Raw genomic sequence first — 21,093 nt, forward strand, 5'->3', positions numbered from 1 at the left:
ATTGTCATTCCACAGTAACAGTTTATCTGCAACTTCTCGTTAAACCATTTTGTTTTAAGTGCAAACCCATTGATCTGATTGTCGCCTATATCCCTAAGGTCATCAGTATCATTCAAGAACGATGAGCCAAAGTATCTAAACCTAGTGACATTCCACGCAGGTCAGTGACAGAGGAGATGTCTGGTAGACGAAGGGTAGCCCTGTCTAGTTGATAAGCTCCAGACATGTTTGAACACTGCAATCAGGACAGCTACGGGATGCTTCCTAATATCCCCCTTGTAACACCTCCACTGAGCCCGAACCTCCTTTCTCGCACTTCTGGTGGCATTTCTTCAACTACGCTGAGAAGATCCAGGACGAAACACAATTACGGCTACTAGACTGGACAGTATACAGGCAAGCATTACACGACATTCATCGGGAGACTCTTACCACCTTACCACCTTCCTAAATTCCCGACATTTGAATGCCGTTATCGGATTCCAACCACCGTTTATTGTACACAAAGAGCTTCAGCTCTCTCAGCCTCGCGAGTCCCAATTGCGTTCTGGATATTGTCGTAGGTTAAATTCCTACTTATCCAGAATCGACCCCGAGATACCCAATATATGTGCAGCATGTGAAGGCACACCGTACGATACTAACAACGTTTTCATATATCCTAGCAAACCTTCTCACCTAAAATCAGTCTTCTTCTGCACCCAACATGTCGAGGCAGCTTGTTTTATGAGTATACCGTTAGATGAGTTAGACGAAGGCTACCGGTGACTACACCGCACTGCCAGGGTTTTTTAAGCTGCTACAACAGTAACAAGTCTGACAGACTCTTCTTCCTCCTCATTCTTGCAGCTTCTGCAATAGTCGAAATGAGGTACGTTCAATCTTTGAGCATGCCGACGTAGGAGACAGTGGCCTGTGTTCAAAGCAGCTTTCCTTGACCGATTAAGTAGCTCCTTTGAGCGCCTGACGTTCCATTTTGGCCAAATTATTTTTTGTAGCGTTACATGCCAGACTATCAATCCATCTCGTGTTGGCTGATGTGAAAGAGGAATGACACTTGGGAAGAGGAATGCCATTGAAATGATAGACACTTCCAAAGGTAGAGAAAGCTCTGCTTCTCAATAGCCTACTGAGCCCAAAGCAACAACTCTTGGCAAGAATTATTCTCTGCTTGAAAACTACACAAGCTTTTCATTACAATTCCATACCTATTTTTTACAAATATCTCGACTCCCGCGTCAGTTAGCGGAACCAAGCAAACTTATTCACCATGCGTGACCAAATTGTGAAAATGCAGACTAACAAATATTAATTTTTATGTATTAAATATGCCTCACCCTGTTCGGAAAACTTAGCCACTATTGCGAGCAAACTTTTTTCAAACATAGTGACTTTCGCCGTTTTTACGTTTTTTTTTTTCTTTTCAAACGCCTTTTATAACGCTTTCGAATTATCTGAATGTGTTGGGGATGTCATGTCTATGCAGTTTGTATAACTAGTCCTTAAGGTAGACGCAAGCATAATCGCCTATTCTAACCTACTTTAACAAATCTATGGCATTTACAATTTTTAAATGTCCATTTCAATTTGTATACATATTTTCCTGAAAAGCTGCTAAAACGATAAATTAATTACAGCGTGCCTTTTAAGTTATTTTATTGTCACTTCTCCCTGAATAGAGAGTCTCGTTTCGTCTCGTTTGAGCCTCTCGGCGAATGTCAGGATGTGGCATATATTCACAGTTACAGTCATATCGACTGTTCCTATGATATAGGGTATGTGAATACAGTGGTCAAGCCACCCCTATGTTTATGCAAACACGTACATACATATACATATGTAAGTGAATATGCCATTTACAGGAATATGAAGAAAAAATGTATCGTGGAATTTACTTGTATACATATGAATGCATTTCTTTTCTGCTTCGCGGCTGCTTGTATTAGACGGAGTATGCACTCGTTGACTTGAAGTGCATTCATTATGAATGCCAATTTCGGGATCCCGGTCTATTTTGAAATCGGGAAAACCCGGAACTAATCGATTCAAATCTCGGGATTGTTGGGTATAATTTTCTAACATCAGTATATAGACTTGTATATGTACTTATAATTGGCGCTTACACCCCGTATTTGGTGGATCTTCTCCTCCTATTTATGGTGTGCATCTTGATACTGTTCAATGAAACTCCCCGTTTTTGAAAAAAAAGGGAAAGCCTTGTTTGCAGCATTAGTTCAGTTGTAAGGTTGCTATAAGGTTGCTGAAAGCGAGGCCCAAGACGAACATAAGGAGAGGTAAGGTACGGTTTAGTAGACAGGGCTAGTTAACTGGGGTGAAAACTGCAAGTTCTACTTAAGTCCACAATCGTCACAAGGTCCTCAAATCGCTAACAGGTACTGGCGACATTTAAAGCAATTGACCGGCCAGTTCTGAATTATGCTGCGCCTGTCTGATCACTTGGAACTAGTGATTCGCAGTGGACTAAGCTTCGGACTGTCAAAACACTGCATCACAGCCACGGGATGCCTCCTGATGTCCCCCCTATCACACCTACATAATGAGGTACTAATGCTTCGAGTCAAGGAGCACAACAAAATGCTCAGCAAACAGTTTCTAATCGGGTGCTACCGAAGGTTTCATCCCTGCAGACACCTGCTAGAACCTGAGCCGCCTCCCAGGCACGTCAGGAGGCATCTCTTCAACTGTTCTGACGAGATCCAGGAAAAAAAGAACCGACAACAACTGGACCACCGGACAGTATTTAGACATACATACGTTAAGTTACATTCATCGGGAGACACTTACCACCTTCCTAAACTCTCGACCTCTGAATGCCGTAATCCGAGTTCAACCACCACTCATTGCAGATAAAGAGCTTCAGCTACCTCGATAGGCTCGCATAACTTTGATACAATTAAGTTCTGGATACTGTAGCACTCCGCACGATACTAACCACCTTTTTTAGCAACACTGATTGTCAAATGAAAGAAGCATCAAATTGAGCCAGAAGCAATTGGAAAATTTTGGAGAGAAAAGTGTTTTTAAACAAATTAGAAGACATTCACATTCTGTCAAAAAAGTACCGGGAATTGTTATAAAACGCAAAATAATTGTTTAATCATCAAAATTTATTTTTTCCCCTTTAAAATAGGCCTCATTTGAAGCAATAGATTTATGCCAAAGATTGGTGCAGTCATCAAAGTACCTTTTAAATACGTTTAAAGAGATTTCCTTCAGCTCCCTCTGCGAATTCTCCTAATGGCCTCTATCGACTCAAAACGGCTTTCGCGGAGTGGCAATTTAAGTTTTGGGAAAAGGAAAAAGTCACGGGGGGCTAAATCCTGTGAATACGGTGGTTGTTCGATGATATTTGTGGAGTTGCTGGTCAAAAAAGTGTTTACAACATGAGCCTTTTGAGACGGTGTTATCACGGTGCATGAGTTTTCATTCCATAAATTGGGCCGTTTACTACGCACTTTCTCTCTCAAAAGTCCCATAGCTTACAAATAATATTCTTTATTTACCGTGGAACCATTTTGAATGAATTCCGAGTGTACAACTCAAAATAATCAAAGAAAAGGAGTAGCTTGTCTTTCACTTTTGACCGACTTTGACGTGGTTTTTTGGGTTTCGGCTCATGTGGATAGCGCCATTCAGCCACCTGTTGACTGGTTTGCATGTCATACTCATATACACACGTCTCATCGCCTGTTATGATGCGCTGGATAAATATTGGGTCCGAATTCACTTGCTCAAGCATACCTTCAGCCACTTTCTTCCGATACATTTTTTAAAAGAAATTCAACTCTCTTGGAACGAGTCGAGCAGCCACGAGTCTGATGCCCAATTGACGGTGTAAAATGTTGCGAATTGATTCGTGAGACACGCTAAGGTCACGAGGTACCTCCGTCAAACTTAAATGGTGGTTTTCCAGCTCCATTTCCTTGACTTTGTCGACGTTTTTATCCGTTGAAGACGTTGATGGGCGACCAGATCGGGGCAAATCCTCCACGACTTCTCGGCCTTCTGCTAAAGCCTTATACCACTCGTAGACCCGTCTTTTTGATGAAGTACACTCGCCATAGGCTTTCTGCAACATTCTCAACGATACGACACACAAAAGCCCGTTCTAAACACAAAATTTAAGACAAATTCTTTGTTCGATACTTTATCCATACTGAAAATCGAACCCGCGGTTGACTGATATAATTAAATGCCAAAAACAAACTATTGTAATTGACAGATCACGCTCAAACTCTGCGACCCTATAGAGGGCAGTTGTACCAACATTCCAGGAAGAAGAATTTAGACATTTGTGTAACGCGCGCTTTTTAAATTAACAGTTCCCGAAATTTTTTGGACTGAATGTATATATATAATTAGCACATGATATATATACAATATATATATATATATATTGACACAAAAAAATATAAAGAAGGTTTACTTACAGACGTAAGACGTTCCGCTTAAAAATGCCATATTTTCAAAGTATTCGAACTCAGTTTGCGTTCAATTTTAAATGACGTGGTCTTTTTAAATAGATGTGAAAAATGTTGTTGGCAACATGCTGCATGTTGCGCGGTGTTTTCACGGCGTGAACTGAGTACTACTTTGCCGTGCGATATGTACGAAATTTTACGGCAATGCAATTTATATGCATTTTGACAGCCATTTCACGTGAACTGCGAACTTAGTGCTTAATGAGATATTGTTATTAGATATCGCCATGAAATTTTCACACAACATAGACGAAGAGTTCAATATTCGTCTAAATTTTGTTTTTTGTATTATGACACCATTGAAGTAGATGGTGTCATGTGTTATATGCTTTGAATGATCAATTTTAACATATTCAAGAACTGGGTTCAACAAAATCCCGAAAATGTGCATCCCTAGCATACACATACACGTATACGTATTTGTACCTCTACTCGTATGAATGTGAATTTCAGTTACGCTGTGTGCCACATATTTAAATATGAAGTGGTGTCGCCGACATATTTCACATTCTACAAGAAGGGATACTTTCAGTAGGTAATTGTGTTTTTTTTTATGGTGCGCGTATCAACACATTGATATGCCACACTTTTATAAATTTATAAACATTTGCGCTTTGTTGCGCCGTTTGTTCCATGTCCCATAGATGACAGTACTTAGGCTTTCGCTTTCTTTCACTTTACATTCTTACCATGCACACATACATAGAGGGTGATTGTGTGTTACTAATCCGGACAATTTACAAAATTAAAAAGCCACAAATCTTCTGTTCAAAATGAGGGCTTAATTATGTATTGTTGTTGGGTATAATTTTCTGAATATATGGATGTATGTACATACATATAAACATTTGTATGCCCGTATTCTTCCTTTGTTGGAAAAAACGTCATAATATAAAAAAAATTAGTTAAGTACGCAAAAATGCTCAACAGTTCCACGCTCTTTTTCTATGTTGTGTAAAAAATTCATGGTGAAATCCATTAACAGTATCTCATTAGATGAGAAGTTTTTGTTTTTGGAACTCCATTTATTAAATATCTGCCATGCATAACATCCAGTATTACATTTAATTAAAATTTTGAAAAGATGGCATATGTAAGAACTCCCAATAGGGTCCATTACTTAAAGTTTGCATTTTAAATCTTTGTGGCAGATCAGAAGGCATACAAATTTTGATTCCGCGTGGTTGGTTTGGTGTGAAAGATTGGACGTCCGAGTATTTGCATGGTGAGGAGGCCGGTTGTTATATCTTATGTTGATGTTGTCAATTTCTTATATCTTTCCAAATCATGGCGTGTTGGCACACGTGCCCAAAATCTTGGAACCTCTGTATGATGTCAAGATTTGATTTTGAAGCTGAGCCACAGATTTCTACTCCATATGACCAATTAATAATTTTGTATCTGTAGTGTGCCCATTGGTCGACACTTCGACTTAAAAGATCTTTTGATCCCACCGTCTTTTTCCGGAAATAAGACATCCTCCGATAATAAGCCCTAGTTAAAGTAATGTGACAAAAAGAATTCGTTAAAAATGAGTACAAAACGAAGCAGCTATTCCGTCGAGTACAAAAAGGGAATCGGGGAAGACTCCAGAGATGTAAATCTTGTATTATTCTGTAAAGAAAATACGCTGGATCTATGTATGGTTCGTAAATAGCATGCAAACTACGATTGCCTGTGTAAACTGGAGGACCAAGGAAATGAGAAAAAACGCAGAGTTGGATCAGGTTGGCAGCCGTTATTTTCTGAGTTAGAAGATTGCACCTGGGAATGGATTGCAGGCAGCAGAGCAATGTCTTTGGTTGTACGCAGGGCTGATATTCAAAATTTTGTCCTTGAAACAGCAATTGAATTTAATATATCCACAGAAGAATTTAAAGCATCGTCATACTGGTTGGACAACTTCCTTAAACGATATGAATTGTCTCTAACAGAGATCAATAACATTGTTTAAGCTGGAAGACAATCAAAAAAGTTTGTTGTGATGTGGAATCAGCGGTATAAAGTGTACAAAAATGTTGATGACTTTTCTGAGCGCGGCATGAAGCGAGTGACGCCAAAAAAGCAGGATAAAGTGATCGTCCAACTTTTTAAACGGGACCCTTCTTTATGACTACACCAAGGACGATCAGTTCTTGCTAAAAAGGGAATAGATGTGAGTATCAACACCATCGAACGTCCACTGAAAGAGGCGAGCATATCCTACCGTCATCAAAACCACTGTTCCCAGAAAAGGGCATTGAGAAACAACAGAACAAGAAAATTACGTCACAGTATTGGTCTGGCCTTCCCAGTCCCTAGACACCAACCCCATTGAAAATGTGTGGGGAACTATGAAAACGCACCTTGCCGAAAGATTAGACCATGAAATTCGAAAAATCTAGTCCTGTTTGTGGACGAGCTATGCAGAAAAGCTGGTTCAAAGGATGAAGAAGATGCTAGGATATACTCGACAACAATGAAGACTACTCGGCTTATTGAGTAATTGCGACTCGTAGTTTTGTACATACTTTCATGTAAAATTTTTTAAATATATATCTTTTATACTTCATGAATAATCGGGGTTGCTTTTTCTGACACAGACTGTAGTTCGGCTTAAACGACCTTAATTATACTCTCCGATAAAGATGACTTTGTTTTCTCCAAACATATAGAATCGGTTTCCATCTACGCTTACAGTTCTTGGGTATAATAATGTGGCTATAAAATAACGAAATTGATGTACAGTTACTTATTATCACCTCATTTTCTATAGCTTAATGGTATGAAGCGTTCTTTTTATGTAAATATATTTAAAAAAAAATTTATTTAAATTTATTAAAAATTGCTTTTTTAAATTTATTAAATTCTTTTGATTTAAAATTTATTAAAATTTGTTTTATTTAAATTTATTAAAATTTGTTTTATTTAAATTTATAAAAATTTGTTTTTTTTAAATTCATTACATTTTTTTTGTTTAAATTTATTAAACTTTGTTTTGTTTAAATTTATTAAAATTTGTTTTATTTAAATTTACTGAAAATTATTTCACTAAAATTTGTTTTATTTAAATTTACTAAAATTTGTTTTATTTAAATTCATTAAAATTGGTTTTATTTAAATTTATCAAAATTTGTTTTATTCAAATTTATTAAATTTTTTTAAATAAAAATTTATTAAAATTTATTTTATTGAAATCGTTTTATTTAAATTTATTAAAATTTGTTTTATTTAAATTTATTAAAAAATTTTTATATGAATTTATTAAAATTTGTTTTATTAATATTTGTTTTATTTAAACTTATTAAAACATTTTTTATTTAAATTTATTAAAATGTGTTTTATTAAAAATTGTTTTATTTAAATTTTTTAAAATTTGTTTTTTTAATTTTATTAAAATTTGTATTTAAGTATTGTTATTTAGTAAATACAGTTTATGCTTATTTGTATTTTGTGTTTCGTGTTTCTTTTTACAGTTCCAACAAATTGCACTTTTCCCGCGCGTTGGGAAGGTTCGTGGTTCCTATCTGGCTACCAACAGTCCATTCATATTAAGGGATCACAATTCAGTTATCGCGGTAAATGTGCGGCCTCGGACGGTAACAAATATTTGATTGTTGACGAGTAAGTTCATATGTTCTTTTCTATATATACATAAGACCTTTATATATATTTCTTGATAAATAGGTATTCATACATATATTGAATATTATTATTTTTGATATTAATATGCATTTTCTTGCGCAGAAACGCAGTGCTTTAAAAAATATAATTAAGAAATTTAAGTTAAATTTTAAATTCGCAATATATTCGCTTACATATAAATTTCGTAAATTTTTCGAAATTTTCATTTTGAAACGAAATAGTGCAAATAATATCCTTAACACAATTGGAGTCAAAGATTAGCTCTGAATATCTGTAAAAGTTAGATTATCCAAAATTATATGATATTGAACTGACAGCTATGACGGTAGGCGAAATTTGTTGTTTACTGGGGAGTGGCTAATATAGATAGCACATACATTTTTTAAATATTGCGGCCAATAACACTAAAAATTTGGTTTGTTTGTGGGTCTGAGTATAAAAAGAAGTAAAAAGACTGGAAAGGACTTTTTAAATTTTCATAATTTTGAGATTTATTCGATAACGGAAATCGTGGTATAGATAGCTTTGGAGTGAAATTTTAGTTTTTTGTTTTTGTTTGTTCAGTTATAGCTTATACTGTACTCTGTAACCTCTGTAAATTCTATGTTGTTAACATTAATGTTAATTTTAACGTTACCATAACGCCCGTTTGTTGATAATCTGTTATAGACTTGCTAATATTTATAAACATTACTTCTTATTATACTCAACCTCTAAATAGAACAATTTTTAGCATAATTGACAACATTGCCTAAAATCACTTGACATGGCTTCGCATTGCCGTAGATTTATTCCTATCGTTACCGCCGGCCGATAGCGTAAAAAAGAACAGGGTGACCGTAATTTGTTTTTATTGTCAATGTTTCTAATTGGAAGTAAAAAAGTACATATTTTGTTATGAATTTTAATAATGCTAAATCGAGAAACTTTTAAAGATTTTTCTACATTTTTTCATTTCTATTTGCTATTACTTTTCTTTTATTTTGTATAGATTGGATTTTTGAAATACGGCCACTCTAATTTTAATGTTTATCACGTTTTCGCCGTCGATCTAATTATGTTTCAGTAATAGCCTAGACGGTGGCGTTAATCGCGATTCCCAACTTAATGCGTATTTATCTCAGGAATAAAGTGCAACTATTGAGGATTGACAACTAGTCGTAATTCTCATAATTTAAGCGGATTAGGGGAATTTTCGATGGCAACATTGCCGAAAAATGACAGTTAATATCTATTGTGAATGAAAAATAATGAAACTTTAAAGAGGATAAAAAGAAAGCCTGGATTAAATGCTAGTTTGCACTAACACGTTCGAAGTTACATTAATTGTTTTGATATTTCGGAGCAGTTTGAGAAATTGCAATTTAAGAGATCCCTGTGGTCTAGAGCTCGAAAATTTAGGGGTATTTTCAGGGATTTTTTTTACAGTAAAAAAAAAATGATTGTGATGCCGCGTGGGGAGCTTTCTCTATTTCTCCTAAAACCAGTGTGTGCTTTTCAAAAACTTTAGAATACCTCCTATTTCTGCCGAACTGAGATCTTCCAATTAATTGAAAAATTGTCTGCCTAGAATAACAAATCTCTGCCCGAATAGAGCAGGACAATGGCATAGAACCCGACTAGAATTACAGTGAGGCATGCCGAAGAATCAGTTAGGCCCGAATTAGGCAGGCCTTACTGAGGCACGCATCACTATTACCTTACCAGACCCACGTTAGGCAAGGCAAAGACTTGCATGCCAGAACAATGCCAAATTTGGTTGTGGTCACGAAAATCTGTGGCAGTGTCTCACTTAGGCATAAATTGGAATCCCTAATTGATTTGTAGAAGGGCATCCGGAGTATTACCGAAGCTCGGTTTTTCGAACCTGCGCCTAATGAGACAGATGTGTGGCGTTACTTTCGGGATTTTGGCTTATTTTGGCTGCCTTATGAGGCGCAAATTTGGAATGCGGTCTGCCTTATTTGCTCCTAATCACCGCCTTACCAAAATTTCTAGTCGGGAAGGTGTAAGACTGTCTCTCATCATCAAGACAATTTCTGCAGAAGTCATGTGCTTGCACACCCATCCTTTGGGCGTGCCTACCTATTAGGCAATGCCCCGTTATGACTGAAATCAGTGTGCTAAGACTGTGTTTATTTTGGCTTAGCAAAGATTCTGGGCGCTTAGCATTGAGAGTCGGCCACAGTCGACGAGCGATTTTGCAGGTGGCTTCATTACGCCATCTTTCGTTTGCTTTCCTTACGATTTCTTCAAGGATGAGTACCTTACTTGTCTGTAAGGGTATTCCTATGTCATTGTCTATGTACCCATCGGTCAATTTGGTGCCGAGTCTCGCTAGTTTATTGGCTCTATAGTTATTCTCAATGTCGCGATGGTCAGGAAATCATATTATTCTTAAGCGAAATGACTCAGCCATCTCGTTAAGAGATGTGCGGCATTTAATGGCTACCTTGGAGGTTGCCGACTGATTTGTGAGGGATTTTATCGCCGCCTGGCTGTCAGTGAATATGTAGATGACATTTCCAGATATCGCATCACACTGTTCCCGTGTCACGGCTTTCATTATTGCCATCAGTTCAGCCTGAAAGACACTACAGTAGTCGGGGAGCCGAAAACTGAAGAAGATTCCCAGATGCTCGGAGTATACACCTCCGCCCACCCTGCCCTCGAGCTTTGAGCCATCTGTGTATACATGGATAGACTAGCCCTGTCTTACATCGTTCCGTGCCCACTCTTCTTCCCTTGAGGGGAGGAGGGTCGTGAACGTTGTAATGGCAAGTGTTGGCGGGAGTGCATAGTCCACCAATCCGGCAACCTCCGAAGTGCCAGCCAGGATTTTGCCGTGATCGGAGTTCTTATTTGAGTGTTCAGGCTTATTGCCGAACTACGCGCGATATATTTTGCCTGCAGATCTACCGGCAGGAAGTTTAATGTCGCATATAATGCTTTCGATGGTGTGGTTGACATCGCGCCAGTTATGAAAACAGATGCACCTTTCTCAAAGGTAATCCCCCATATTACAATACCATAGTAGAGAATAGGCATAACCACTACAATGCATAGCTAGTATATCATTCTGGGTTCCAAACCCCATTTCTTTCCAATTAGCCTTCCGCAGGAGTACAACGCCATGATATATTTGCCTACCCTATCTGCGACTGTGAGCCCCCAATTTAGCTTCCTATTCAGTACAAGACCTATATATTTCGCCTTTTCTGATACTCTAAGCGATTTCCCTAGAAATATGTGCTTGAGAGTAGGTGTTTTATGTTTCCTGCTAAATAGTACCATGGATGTTGCGAACAACATATTAAAACTTCAGACGATTCGGTTGAGCTTAAAGTTTGAGGTAGATACAGGAACGCGCGGACCACTCTCTACCTAGTTAATGAGCTCTGGAAGCTATAATATTGGGAATTTCCGCATGAAAATTTCTCAGTGTATTCTTATAATACTATACTTGCGAAATATCGAAAAACCAAAAAATCGATTTTTTGAAATTTCTAGGCCACCGGTTTCCCTTAAGATTTTTTTTAAATAAATAATTATTTCCTAGTCTCAGCGCAGCTAATACCCCTATTTGTTGTCTGCGCTTCATCTTTTACTGAAAAAACTATCCAATAAGAAAATCAGCTGTTCACTAATCCGCGTAACAACCGTCTGTTACATTACAATTTTAATCAGAATTAACTGCGCTGGTAATTTCGTTTAACGGCGCCGTGTCTAGGCTATACGCAACATTGCAGGGCGAACGTTTGACGTTTGGATTTTTGTTTATACCATAAAGTAGATGTAATTTTTTTTAAATATAAACGATAAGAGTATTACGTACTGAGTATACAACAGAAAAACAATAATTGACTGGTGTATTCTATCTAATATTTTAGTCTGAAAAAATCACGTAATTAGTTATACATTTTTTTACATACTTCATAAGCTCAGAGTCATAAGGTGAAATATGTATTCATGTAACACTGCAGTCTTATATTTTTAATGTTACTGTACCTTTTTTGCCTATTTTTGAATAATTACTACATACATTTTTATGGGAACGAATTTGTTGCAACTGAATACTACGGTTTGCGTATTAAATGTGCTTACCTAAATTTACTATTATACTATTTTTTTATACTCTTCTTCTCCTGCTCCTTTAATGTAAAAATGTGATATGTTTTCTACTCTATACACACACATACATACATACGTACTAAATTTGGTACACAATGTTACGTTTCCCATTTGTCTTTTAATGCTTACCTTTTTAAATGCATAGTTACTTAAAAATTTTGTATGAATGTATCCTTCACAAAAAAAAAAAATCCTTTTTTGTTTTCATTTTTTAAAAACTAATTTTTCTAAAGTGAAATTAAACGTACATTTGTACCTGTATGCCCTTTAAATTATCTCCTCTATGTTTTTGAATTTATGTTATCAGTTTTTTTTTGTTATTTTTTTTTCGTGTGACTTTCTTTCCTTTCTTGTAATGCTTCCCATTGTTTGAGGATATTGTTATTTTGTAGCTGAATGAAAATTGATTTTATGTTTGAGAAATGTTGCAAATTTGTAACGCTTTAAATTCAGTTAGTACGAAAATACATACATGATAGCAAACCAAAGTTTTAAATGTGTTATGAGCATATTTTTTTAAATTAATTTTTTAAAACTACCACTTACCTACATACAAACATGAAATATTTTTACATTTGATAAAAAAAAGCAATTAGCTTATTTCGTATTAGTCTTCGTATGTCCTCTCCATATTACAATTTTCTTTGTTCAACTATCGCTATACGATGTGTTTTTGAAAAATAAATATATTTTTGAAATTTTGCACATTTGTTTTGAAAAATATTTATTGCTTATTTAATTTGTTTTAGAAATTATTGAAAATATTTTTTTAGAACTCTATTTTTTTTAAATTTATTTTTAACATTTCGGTTATATAAGTTTAAGACCATTTCGCATTTTCATTAATTTTTATTGATTAATGAAAGGGAAAAATTGTGCATTTGCAACAATAATTTGTTGTTGCATACATAACCACATACATATGTATGTATGTCAGCTATGGAAGTAATATTTCTCGGAGAGTGCATCGTAAATATAAGGAATAAAATTAAATGAATTTTGTTCAGCACAACAGCAGCAACTTTCCCTCATGTCGATCGAATTGCACCATACGTTAGGACGGGCATGATGAGAGTCTTGTAGAGTGTTAGTTTTGTTCGAGGACTTTACTTAGTCCAAAGTAGCACTTGTTGGCAAGAGAAATTATATGTTGGATTTCCAGGCTGACATTGTTATCGGTGTTAATGCTGGTTCCTAAATAAACGAAGTCTTTTACAACCTCGAAATTTTAACTGTCAACAGTGACGTGGATGCCGATACGCGAGTGCGCCGACTGTTTGTTTGAAGACAGGAGTTACTTCGTTTTGTCCTCGTTCACCACCAGACCCAAAAAACTGTGCATGAGCGATTAAGTTCTGCGGCTCGTACGATCCTCTCCAACATCAGGTTAAAGAAGTCACACGACAGCGAGTCACCCTGTCTGAAACCTCGTTTGTGTGATGGTGTGTGTCGATTCTCCTTTCATGGGTCCTCTCCAAGATTTGGCGTATTGTGAATATTTGGTCGATGGTAGACTTTCCAGGTATAAAGCCATACTGATAAGGTCCAATCAGTTGGTTGACGGTGGGCTTCAGCCTTTCACACAATACGCTCGCTAGAACCTTATAGGCGATATTTAGAAGACTAATCCCGCGGTAATTGGCACAGATTGCGGGATTGCCCTTCTTATAGATTGGGCAGAGCACACTTAAATTCCAATCGACAGGCAAGCTTTCATCCGACCCCAAATAATCTTGATGGCGTCGACTTAATTTTTTTCCCATATTAATTTCTATGTCTGTTTAATTTCTCAAAATTGTTTTTTTGCGTCACAGAGATACATACATACATACGTACGAGTATGTGAATCTGATTTGCTGATAAATGCGCAATTTTTTCCATTTTTAATACTGCATTTTTTGTTTTTTGTTTTTAAATTTTTTATATTTCAAACTAAGTTATTTTTTATAAAATGTTAATATTTGATTTGATTTTTGTACATCTACATACATACATATGTATTATTATTTAGTTGTTATTTATTGCAATGAAAATCAAAATCTCATTTAATGCCCTCAAGTATTAATTTTTGTTAACGATTGATAATCAATCCAAAAAAAAAAAAAAAAAAAAAAAACCAAAAAATCAAAAAACAAGCAATCGTTTTCGCAAAACATCATTTACATACCTATTTATAAACGTATTTTTACATACATATAATCTTTAAACGTTGATTATGCATATTTAAGCTCATACAATAACTGCACACACAAGCAGTTTGAAAACATACCTACTTACATACCTAACTACCTACCTACTTAAATACATACCAACGAGTACATATACATACGTATTTATGAAATACATATTTATTTTAGTATTTTCCGTTTATATACAATATTGAAATGAAAAACAATTGAATTTAAATAATAAATTGACAATTTTTGTGCTAAATCGCAAAGTATATTACATAAATGCATAAATATTTGTAGGAAAGGATGTCATCGGTGCCTGGTTATCTATGAAAAACATAAAAATGTTCTTCAATATAAAGAAAGTGAGTGCGAAGGTGATAGTATGTATATGCATCAAACGAATCCATCTGCATTGGCGATGCGTAGCGTTTTAAAACAAAGCGAACATAGGGGGGGAGCTCATCCCAATTTGAACAGCAACAACGGGCATTCAAGACTATCCTCATCGGATCAGTATATAATGAGATCCTATGATGATATGAATGATTGTAAGCATTAATTTTTTGATTTTCCTCTATTCAAACTCACTCTCTATCTCTATCAATCTATCTAACTGTCTGTCTCTATCTCTCTTAAAACGAAACATTCAATTTTAACAAATATTTGAGTTTATGCGTTGAGTTTCGTGTGACTACTTTATTATTTGTATATTTTTTGTATATATATTTTTAAATTAAATTGTAATTCATATCAACTTATATAGTCTTTGTTTTTGTATATTCATTTTATAAACATTTCTAAGTTCCTTCACATCTGGTTGAATTTAATTTTATTGTTATATAAATATTTCATTATATATTAAATTTTTGTTTATCCTTTTATTGCACCCGTTTTGGCAAAGTTTCATATTAGGTTTACAGCAAATGATTTTAGCTTCTGTTAGGATATTTCATTAGTACAATAATTTATTATTATCTTAATTTATTATCACATACATACATATGGACTTATATGTAAACCACTTTTTCATCGATTCAACCTTTATTTTCTTTTTTTCACTATTTATAATTTTTTTCTCACTTACATTTATGTATATTTAAAGTTTTCTTTTCTTACAAATCGTACAAATTTCTACCGCAAGCTAGCGCATAATTTATTTTCCACTACATATACATACTCATATACCATATTTTTAATCCATTTAGCTTTGGGTTACTTTCTTTTTTGTTATTCGTTTATTTTTGTTTTGTTTTAATTTAATAAATCACTAATAAGTGCAGGGAAAAGCCAGACACAAACACCAAATTGTATACTTGTAAATAGCTACTACAGAAACAATTACACACATACATCGAAACATGCATATAAATATATATAAATAAATAAATAAATATTTTAGTCCACTCAATATTCGAATATTCCGACCATTTTGCGTTTTGTTATCTTTTTTCATTTTGGTCATCTTTGCTTTCATTAGTTCATAGCAAGGGTCCTCTCTCTCTTTCTCTCTCGCAAATAATCACAGTTAACAAAAAAAAAAAAAACAAACAAAAAAAAAACAATTTTTTACTACATAATCTTAAAAGTTAAAGTTTTGAAAGCAAAAACAAGAACAACTTTATTATTTAAGCGTATGTATTAGCGGAATAGCAGATTAACCCGTCCCAACTTTTGTAAGATACATTTAATAAAAAAAAACCATCATATTTCAATAAAAAAGTCTCAGCAAATGACTGATTGAAAACAGTTCAAACAATATACATATGTATAAATGCAATACATATATATATATATATACAAACAAACACACATACATATACACGTGTGGAAAAATTTTCAAAACAAAACAAAAAAAAAAACTGAACACAATAGATATCGTTCAAAGGACGGTTAATTAAATTAACGGCTAATTGAGAAGGTCAATACGCTTTGATCGTAAATTTTGAATGTACATATATAAATCAACTAAAGTAATTGCATTAAGGTAAAACAAATAACCAAAGAAAAATGACATACATACGTACATAGTACATGCACACAGACATACATGATATTTTCATTATTTATGTTTTCCGTTTGAACGATAATTTGAGTTCCTCACACACACAATTGTAAATAATTGACTTTTGTAAATAAAACTTGTTTGTTAATATTTTTATACTTGAATATTATATAAATAAATATATATACTTATATATATATATGAATTATATACATATTATATATACTTACTTGCAAACTGAAACCATAATATCTGATATGTATTTCTGTATTTCTGTATTTCGGTTTTCTCCTATTCACATACACACCTTCATTTGACTAATTGACCGGTTGTACCTAAAAGTTATTGTTTTTCTCCTCATTATGTGTGCTTTACAACTACAACCACTACTTACATATGAACTTAAATACACGTACTCGTATGTATAGTATGGACATGTAAACGTGCGTATCGCTCATTTGTATAACTGTACATACATAACGAATACTAGCAAATGTACCTGCATACACACATGCATAGAAATCTGTACTCACTGAGAATAAGGTAAAAAACCAAAAATTAAATAAAATGGATACTTGTCATGCAGTTTTAGTGCATTTTATTGATACACTTTTGCATCTAATGGAAAAGGAGACTGCAACGTAAAAAGCCACTACATCTAATAAAGTGAAAAAAGTTTTACAGATGTTAATTTAAAACATCTGTACAACTTATTTTTGTAAATATCTCAATGTACTTGAAGAAAATGGCTTGTTAGTTTGAATTGAATATTAAAACTAGTTGCAAAAACACAAAAACCAAAAATAATAATAAAAATAAAAAATACTTATTTGAATAAAAACTATTGAAAATGTTGGTGCATATTTAACCACATGGAGTGGTGTTAATTTAAGTTGAATATGCTCAGGAGTCAATACGAAATCTGCTAGTCCTGCTTAGTGACTTGTGCATTCAAATACAGCCGGCTCACTAGATTGGAGGCAATAATTTTTATGTAGTAAAATGGTTATTAAAGTAATCGCATTTGACCACCTTCTCCTAAGTTGCCCTGCTATGGCGGGACAAAGATCTAGGCATCTTGGCACTTACTTCTTTGCTACGCAACATATCGTTCATAATCCACACACTCTAACCCCAACCTTCTAGCCATCCCACCACTATCTCTCCCCGCTCCCTCGTTTCATCCCATCGGTTTTCTCTTTCATCTTACCTCCTTCAAAATGGTATCACAAAGGATGAATCGGTTTATCTTCGTCTTAGTGTGCCAATTTCTTGGTAACCATTCCAATTTAACCTAACCACATTTCATGTAGTAGTCCAAGGTTTCCTGATAATTCAAGTGAAGACTGTTAAGCGAGGTTAGGTTTTTGTGGCAGTGGGTTTAAAATAGCCAACTCATTTAGACCATGTAGGTAAGTTGTAGTACCACTGTTTACCACGGGAACTTCTATAGTATTCATGAGAAAATACTCCTACCCTGGATGAGTGCCTTCCTAACAGCCAATGACCGGTGATGAAAGCCACGACCTACGAGCTCTTCTCTCATGAAAGGTCGAGCTATTCTTGTGATCTTTTCTTAACTATTTGCGGCCAAATTAGTCTGGTTGTAAAACACGTATTTTGTTCTCTTCATGACCTATTGGCTTCCTGGAGAATATTATTTTTATCCTTAATTTGCAAGTTGCCATAGGGATTCCAATTTTGCCTGTGTTTTCAAGCTAGCCCTTTCCGGCTAGCTAATTTCCATTGCAATATCCCTCAATATCTCTATGTCCCTGAATCCATATAAGACTGACCTTGAAGACGGTGCTAATATAGTTTAGAGCGCTGCCAGGTATTCCTTAGTATTCGGAATAGCCGCATTCATTGATTTGATGGTCGCCTGGCTCCCCGAGAAGATATTTATCGTAGTTTTTTTACGGCATGCCTGTTAAGTTACACAGTTACCTCCTATATGGCTAAGGCTACAGTAGTTCGGAAGTCGAACAGATAATTCTAGTCCTAATTCTCTTGAAAAAACTCCATAGCCTACTTTATTTTCGAGCTTGGATCCAACCGTGTAAAACTTTATTTCCTCTCTTCTCCATGGTCTTTGAGTTTGCTACTCTCTTCTTGACGGGCTGTTAGTCTTGAGGGGCCTGTTGAGGGTGGGTTTGGGGAAAGAGTAGTTGATTCCTTGATTATAACTATTGATAGCAATGTAGTATAGAAGCCGACTCACCGGGTCTTCCATAGCGCCATACTATAAAGTCTGAGCGCTGAAGCGGCGGTTACTTGTTTTCCTACCAAATTTAGAGCAGTAATTGAAGACTGTACTTTGCACGAAATTAAGTTGTCAACGTCCACGCTTCTGCGCCATACGTTAGGACGGGCATGATGAGAGTCTTATAATAGATTGTTAGTTTTGTTCATCGAGAGAGGACTTTACTGCTCAGATGCCTACTAGTCCAAAGTAGCATTTGTTGACAAGATAGATTCTACGTTGGACTTCCAGGCTGACATTGTTGTCGGTGTTAATGCTGGTTCCTAAATAAACGAAGTCTTTTACAACCTCGAAATCATAACTGTCAACAGTGACGTAGGTGCGCCGACTGTTTGTTTGATGACAGGAGGTACTCCGTTTTGTCCTCGTTAACTAACAGACCCATTCGCTTTGCACCTTTATCCAGTTCGGAGAAGGCAGATTTAACAGTGCGGTTGTTAAGACCGATGATGTCAATATCATTTACCAATTACTTATTTAGTTTATTAACAGATTGTAATTTATAATAAAAATAATAAAATAAAACAATTCTTGTCCATTCTCATAAAGCTTACCAGCAAGCCATCTCCATAGATTTTCAATACCATTGAGATATGGGAAATACGGTGGCCATGCTAAAGTTTCCATGTTTTGGTACACAACCCAAGTTTTGACCTAACTTGAATGGTGTACAGTTGCATTATCCTGTTGAAAGATCCAATTGAGAGGACCAAATGTTTCTCGAATCTCGGGAAAAGATACTTCCAGCAGAGTTTTATAGCTGTTTACTGCTACTTCCTAGTCTACAATTTTCCATTCAATCGCGCCATAGTACGATTCTCCTATCACTTTCGCTGTGATGTCGTCTCAAGTACTTTTCATCCTTTCTAAAGTCATGGAAAACGTAATTGTATTCATCCGGCCCAAACAGATTGAACTTCTTTTCGTCACTAAATACTATTTTTTTACATTCACCCGGATTGTTATTTGTAACAGAATTCCAAGCCAACTCGAGAGTCTCGAACAACTTGCTGGTTTAAACGTCAACAACAGAAAAAGGTTCTTAAACCGCTCAGACTGGATATAGTCATGCTGTAAATAACCGTTAAATAAGTTGGAAATGATCGTGTGATAACAAAATGGAAGCGCGAAAGTGCTAGTTTTTTTTAATTGGATGAATCACCACTTCAACTAACCAACCAAGCCATGCGGTCCCTTGCGAAATCGAGGCGACGTTCTTTGTGAAATTCACGCAACCCTGAGGATTTTGCGAGGAGTCACATTATTCCATGCAAAGATCCACAACATTTTTACTTCGACCAATATTTTTGGGAAATTGGCGATTCGAAAGTTCCTCTGAGGTCAAGATATCGATTTGTGTTTTTTCGCTAGCTGTTAAACCTTTCTGCTTTCCCAGTTTATTAGAATGAAGAAATTTTCGACCAAACACAAATGAATGAAAAAAAAACAAAAATCCAATCCCTTTTCACAGCTTTAATGCGCAAATAATGTAGCGCTCAGTTTGCCTACATTCAAGTGATCCAATAAATCCAGCATACAATTGCTGCGAAATACCGTTAGATTGAATAATATTTTTGATTTGATGTTTATTTTTGAGCAAAGTACAGTCTTCACTTGAATTATCAGAAAACCTTGGATTACTTACTTACTTACATATGTGGCGCTACAACCGAGTGTCGGTTTTGGCCGAATCAAAAATGGCGCGCCAGTTGTTTCTGCCGGGCGCTCGTTGGTGCCAGTTGGAAATCTCGAGTGAAGATGGGTTCTACAGCACTTGGCCTTGCCAACGGAGATGTGGCCTTCCTCTTCCACGTCTTCCCTTTTGGAGGTACTGTGTCGTAAATTCGCCTTGCTGGAGTGTCTTCTTTCATACGGACGACATGGCCAAGCTATCGTAACCGCTGTATTTCTACACGCTTAACTATGTCCATGTCCCTATATAGCTTATACAACTCGCTGTTCCAACGTACGCGGTACTCCTAACTAACGCGGAGGGGGCCAAAGATCTTCCGTAGGATTTTTCTCTCGAAGGCTCCCAAAACTTTTTCACCCGCTGTTGACATCGTCCATGCTTCTGCGCCATTATTAGGACGGGAATGATAAGCGTTTTGTAGAGTGCTTTAGTCTTTCCAGAGAGAAAGAGCTCTACTTCTCAGTTACCTACTGAGCCCAAAGTAACACCTGTTGGCAAGAGTTATTCTTCGTTTGATCTCCAGGCTGCCGTCATTTCTGTTATTAATACTGGTCCCTGCGTAGACAAAGTACTTCCAATCGTCGAATTGTTGATTGTCAACACTGACATATTGTCCAAGACGCGAAGACTCCCTTTGTGTTGACAGCAGGTGCTTTGTTTTACCCTCATTCACCGCAAGACCCACACTGCTCGCCTCTCTTTTT

At 35.7% G+C, this 21,093-nt stretch overlaps 1 protein-coding gene across 4 annotated transcripts in view; it reads left to right on the forward strand.

The window, feature by feature from the left end:
* The window catches only part of LOC128855302 (uncharacterized), a 91,505-nt gene that overhangs the window by 29,895 nt on the left and 40,517 nt on the right, over positions 1-21,093 (forward strand). For 2 of the 4 annotated variants that reach the window (XM_054090085.1, XM_054090086.1), the window contains exons 3-4: positions 7,958-8,105; positions 14,729-14,978. In XM_054090085.1, coding sequence (XP_053946060.1) covers positions 7,958-8,105; positions 14,729-14,978 — 398 coding nt within the window. Of the gene's footprint in view, positions 1-7,957; positions 8,106-14,728; positions 14,980-21,093 lie in introns of all 4 variants that reach the window. The other 2 variants (XM_054090087.1, XM_054090088.1) reach the window with 2 other exon arrangements.

Source organism: Anastrepha ludens, chromosome 2, assembly GCF_028408465.1.
Source record: "Anastrepha ludens isolate Willacy chromosome 2, idAnaLude1.1, whole genome shotgun sequence".
Lineage (NCBI taxonomy): Eukaryota > Metazoa > Arthropoda > Insecta > Diptera > Tephritidae > Anastrepha > Anastrepha ludens.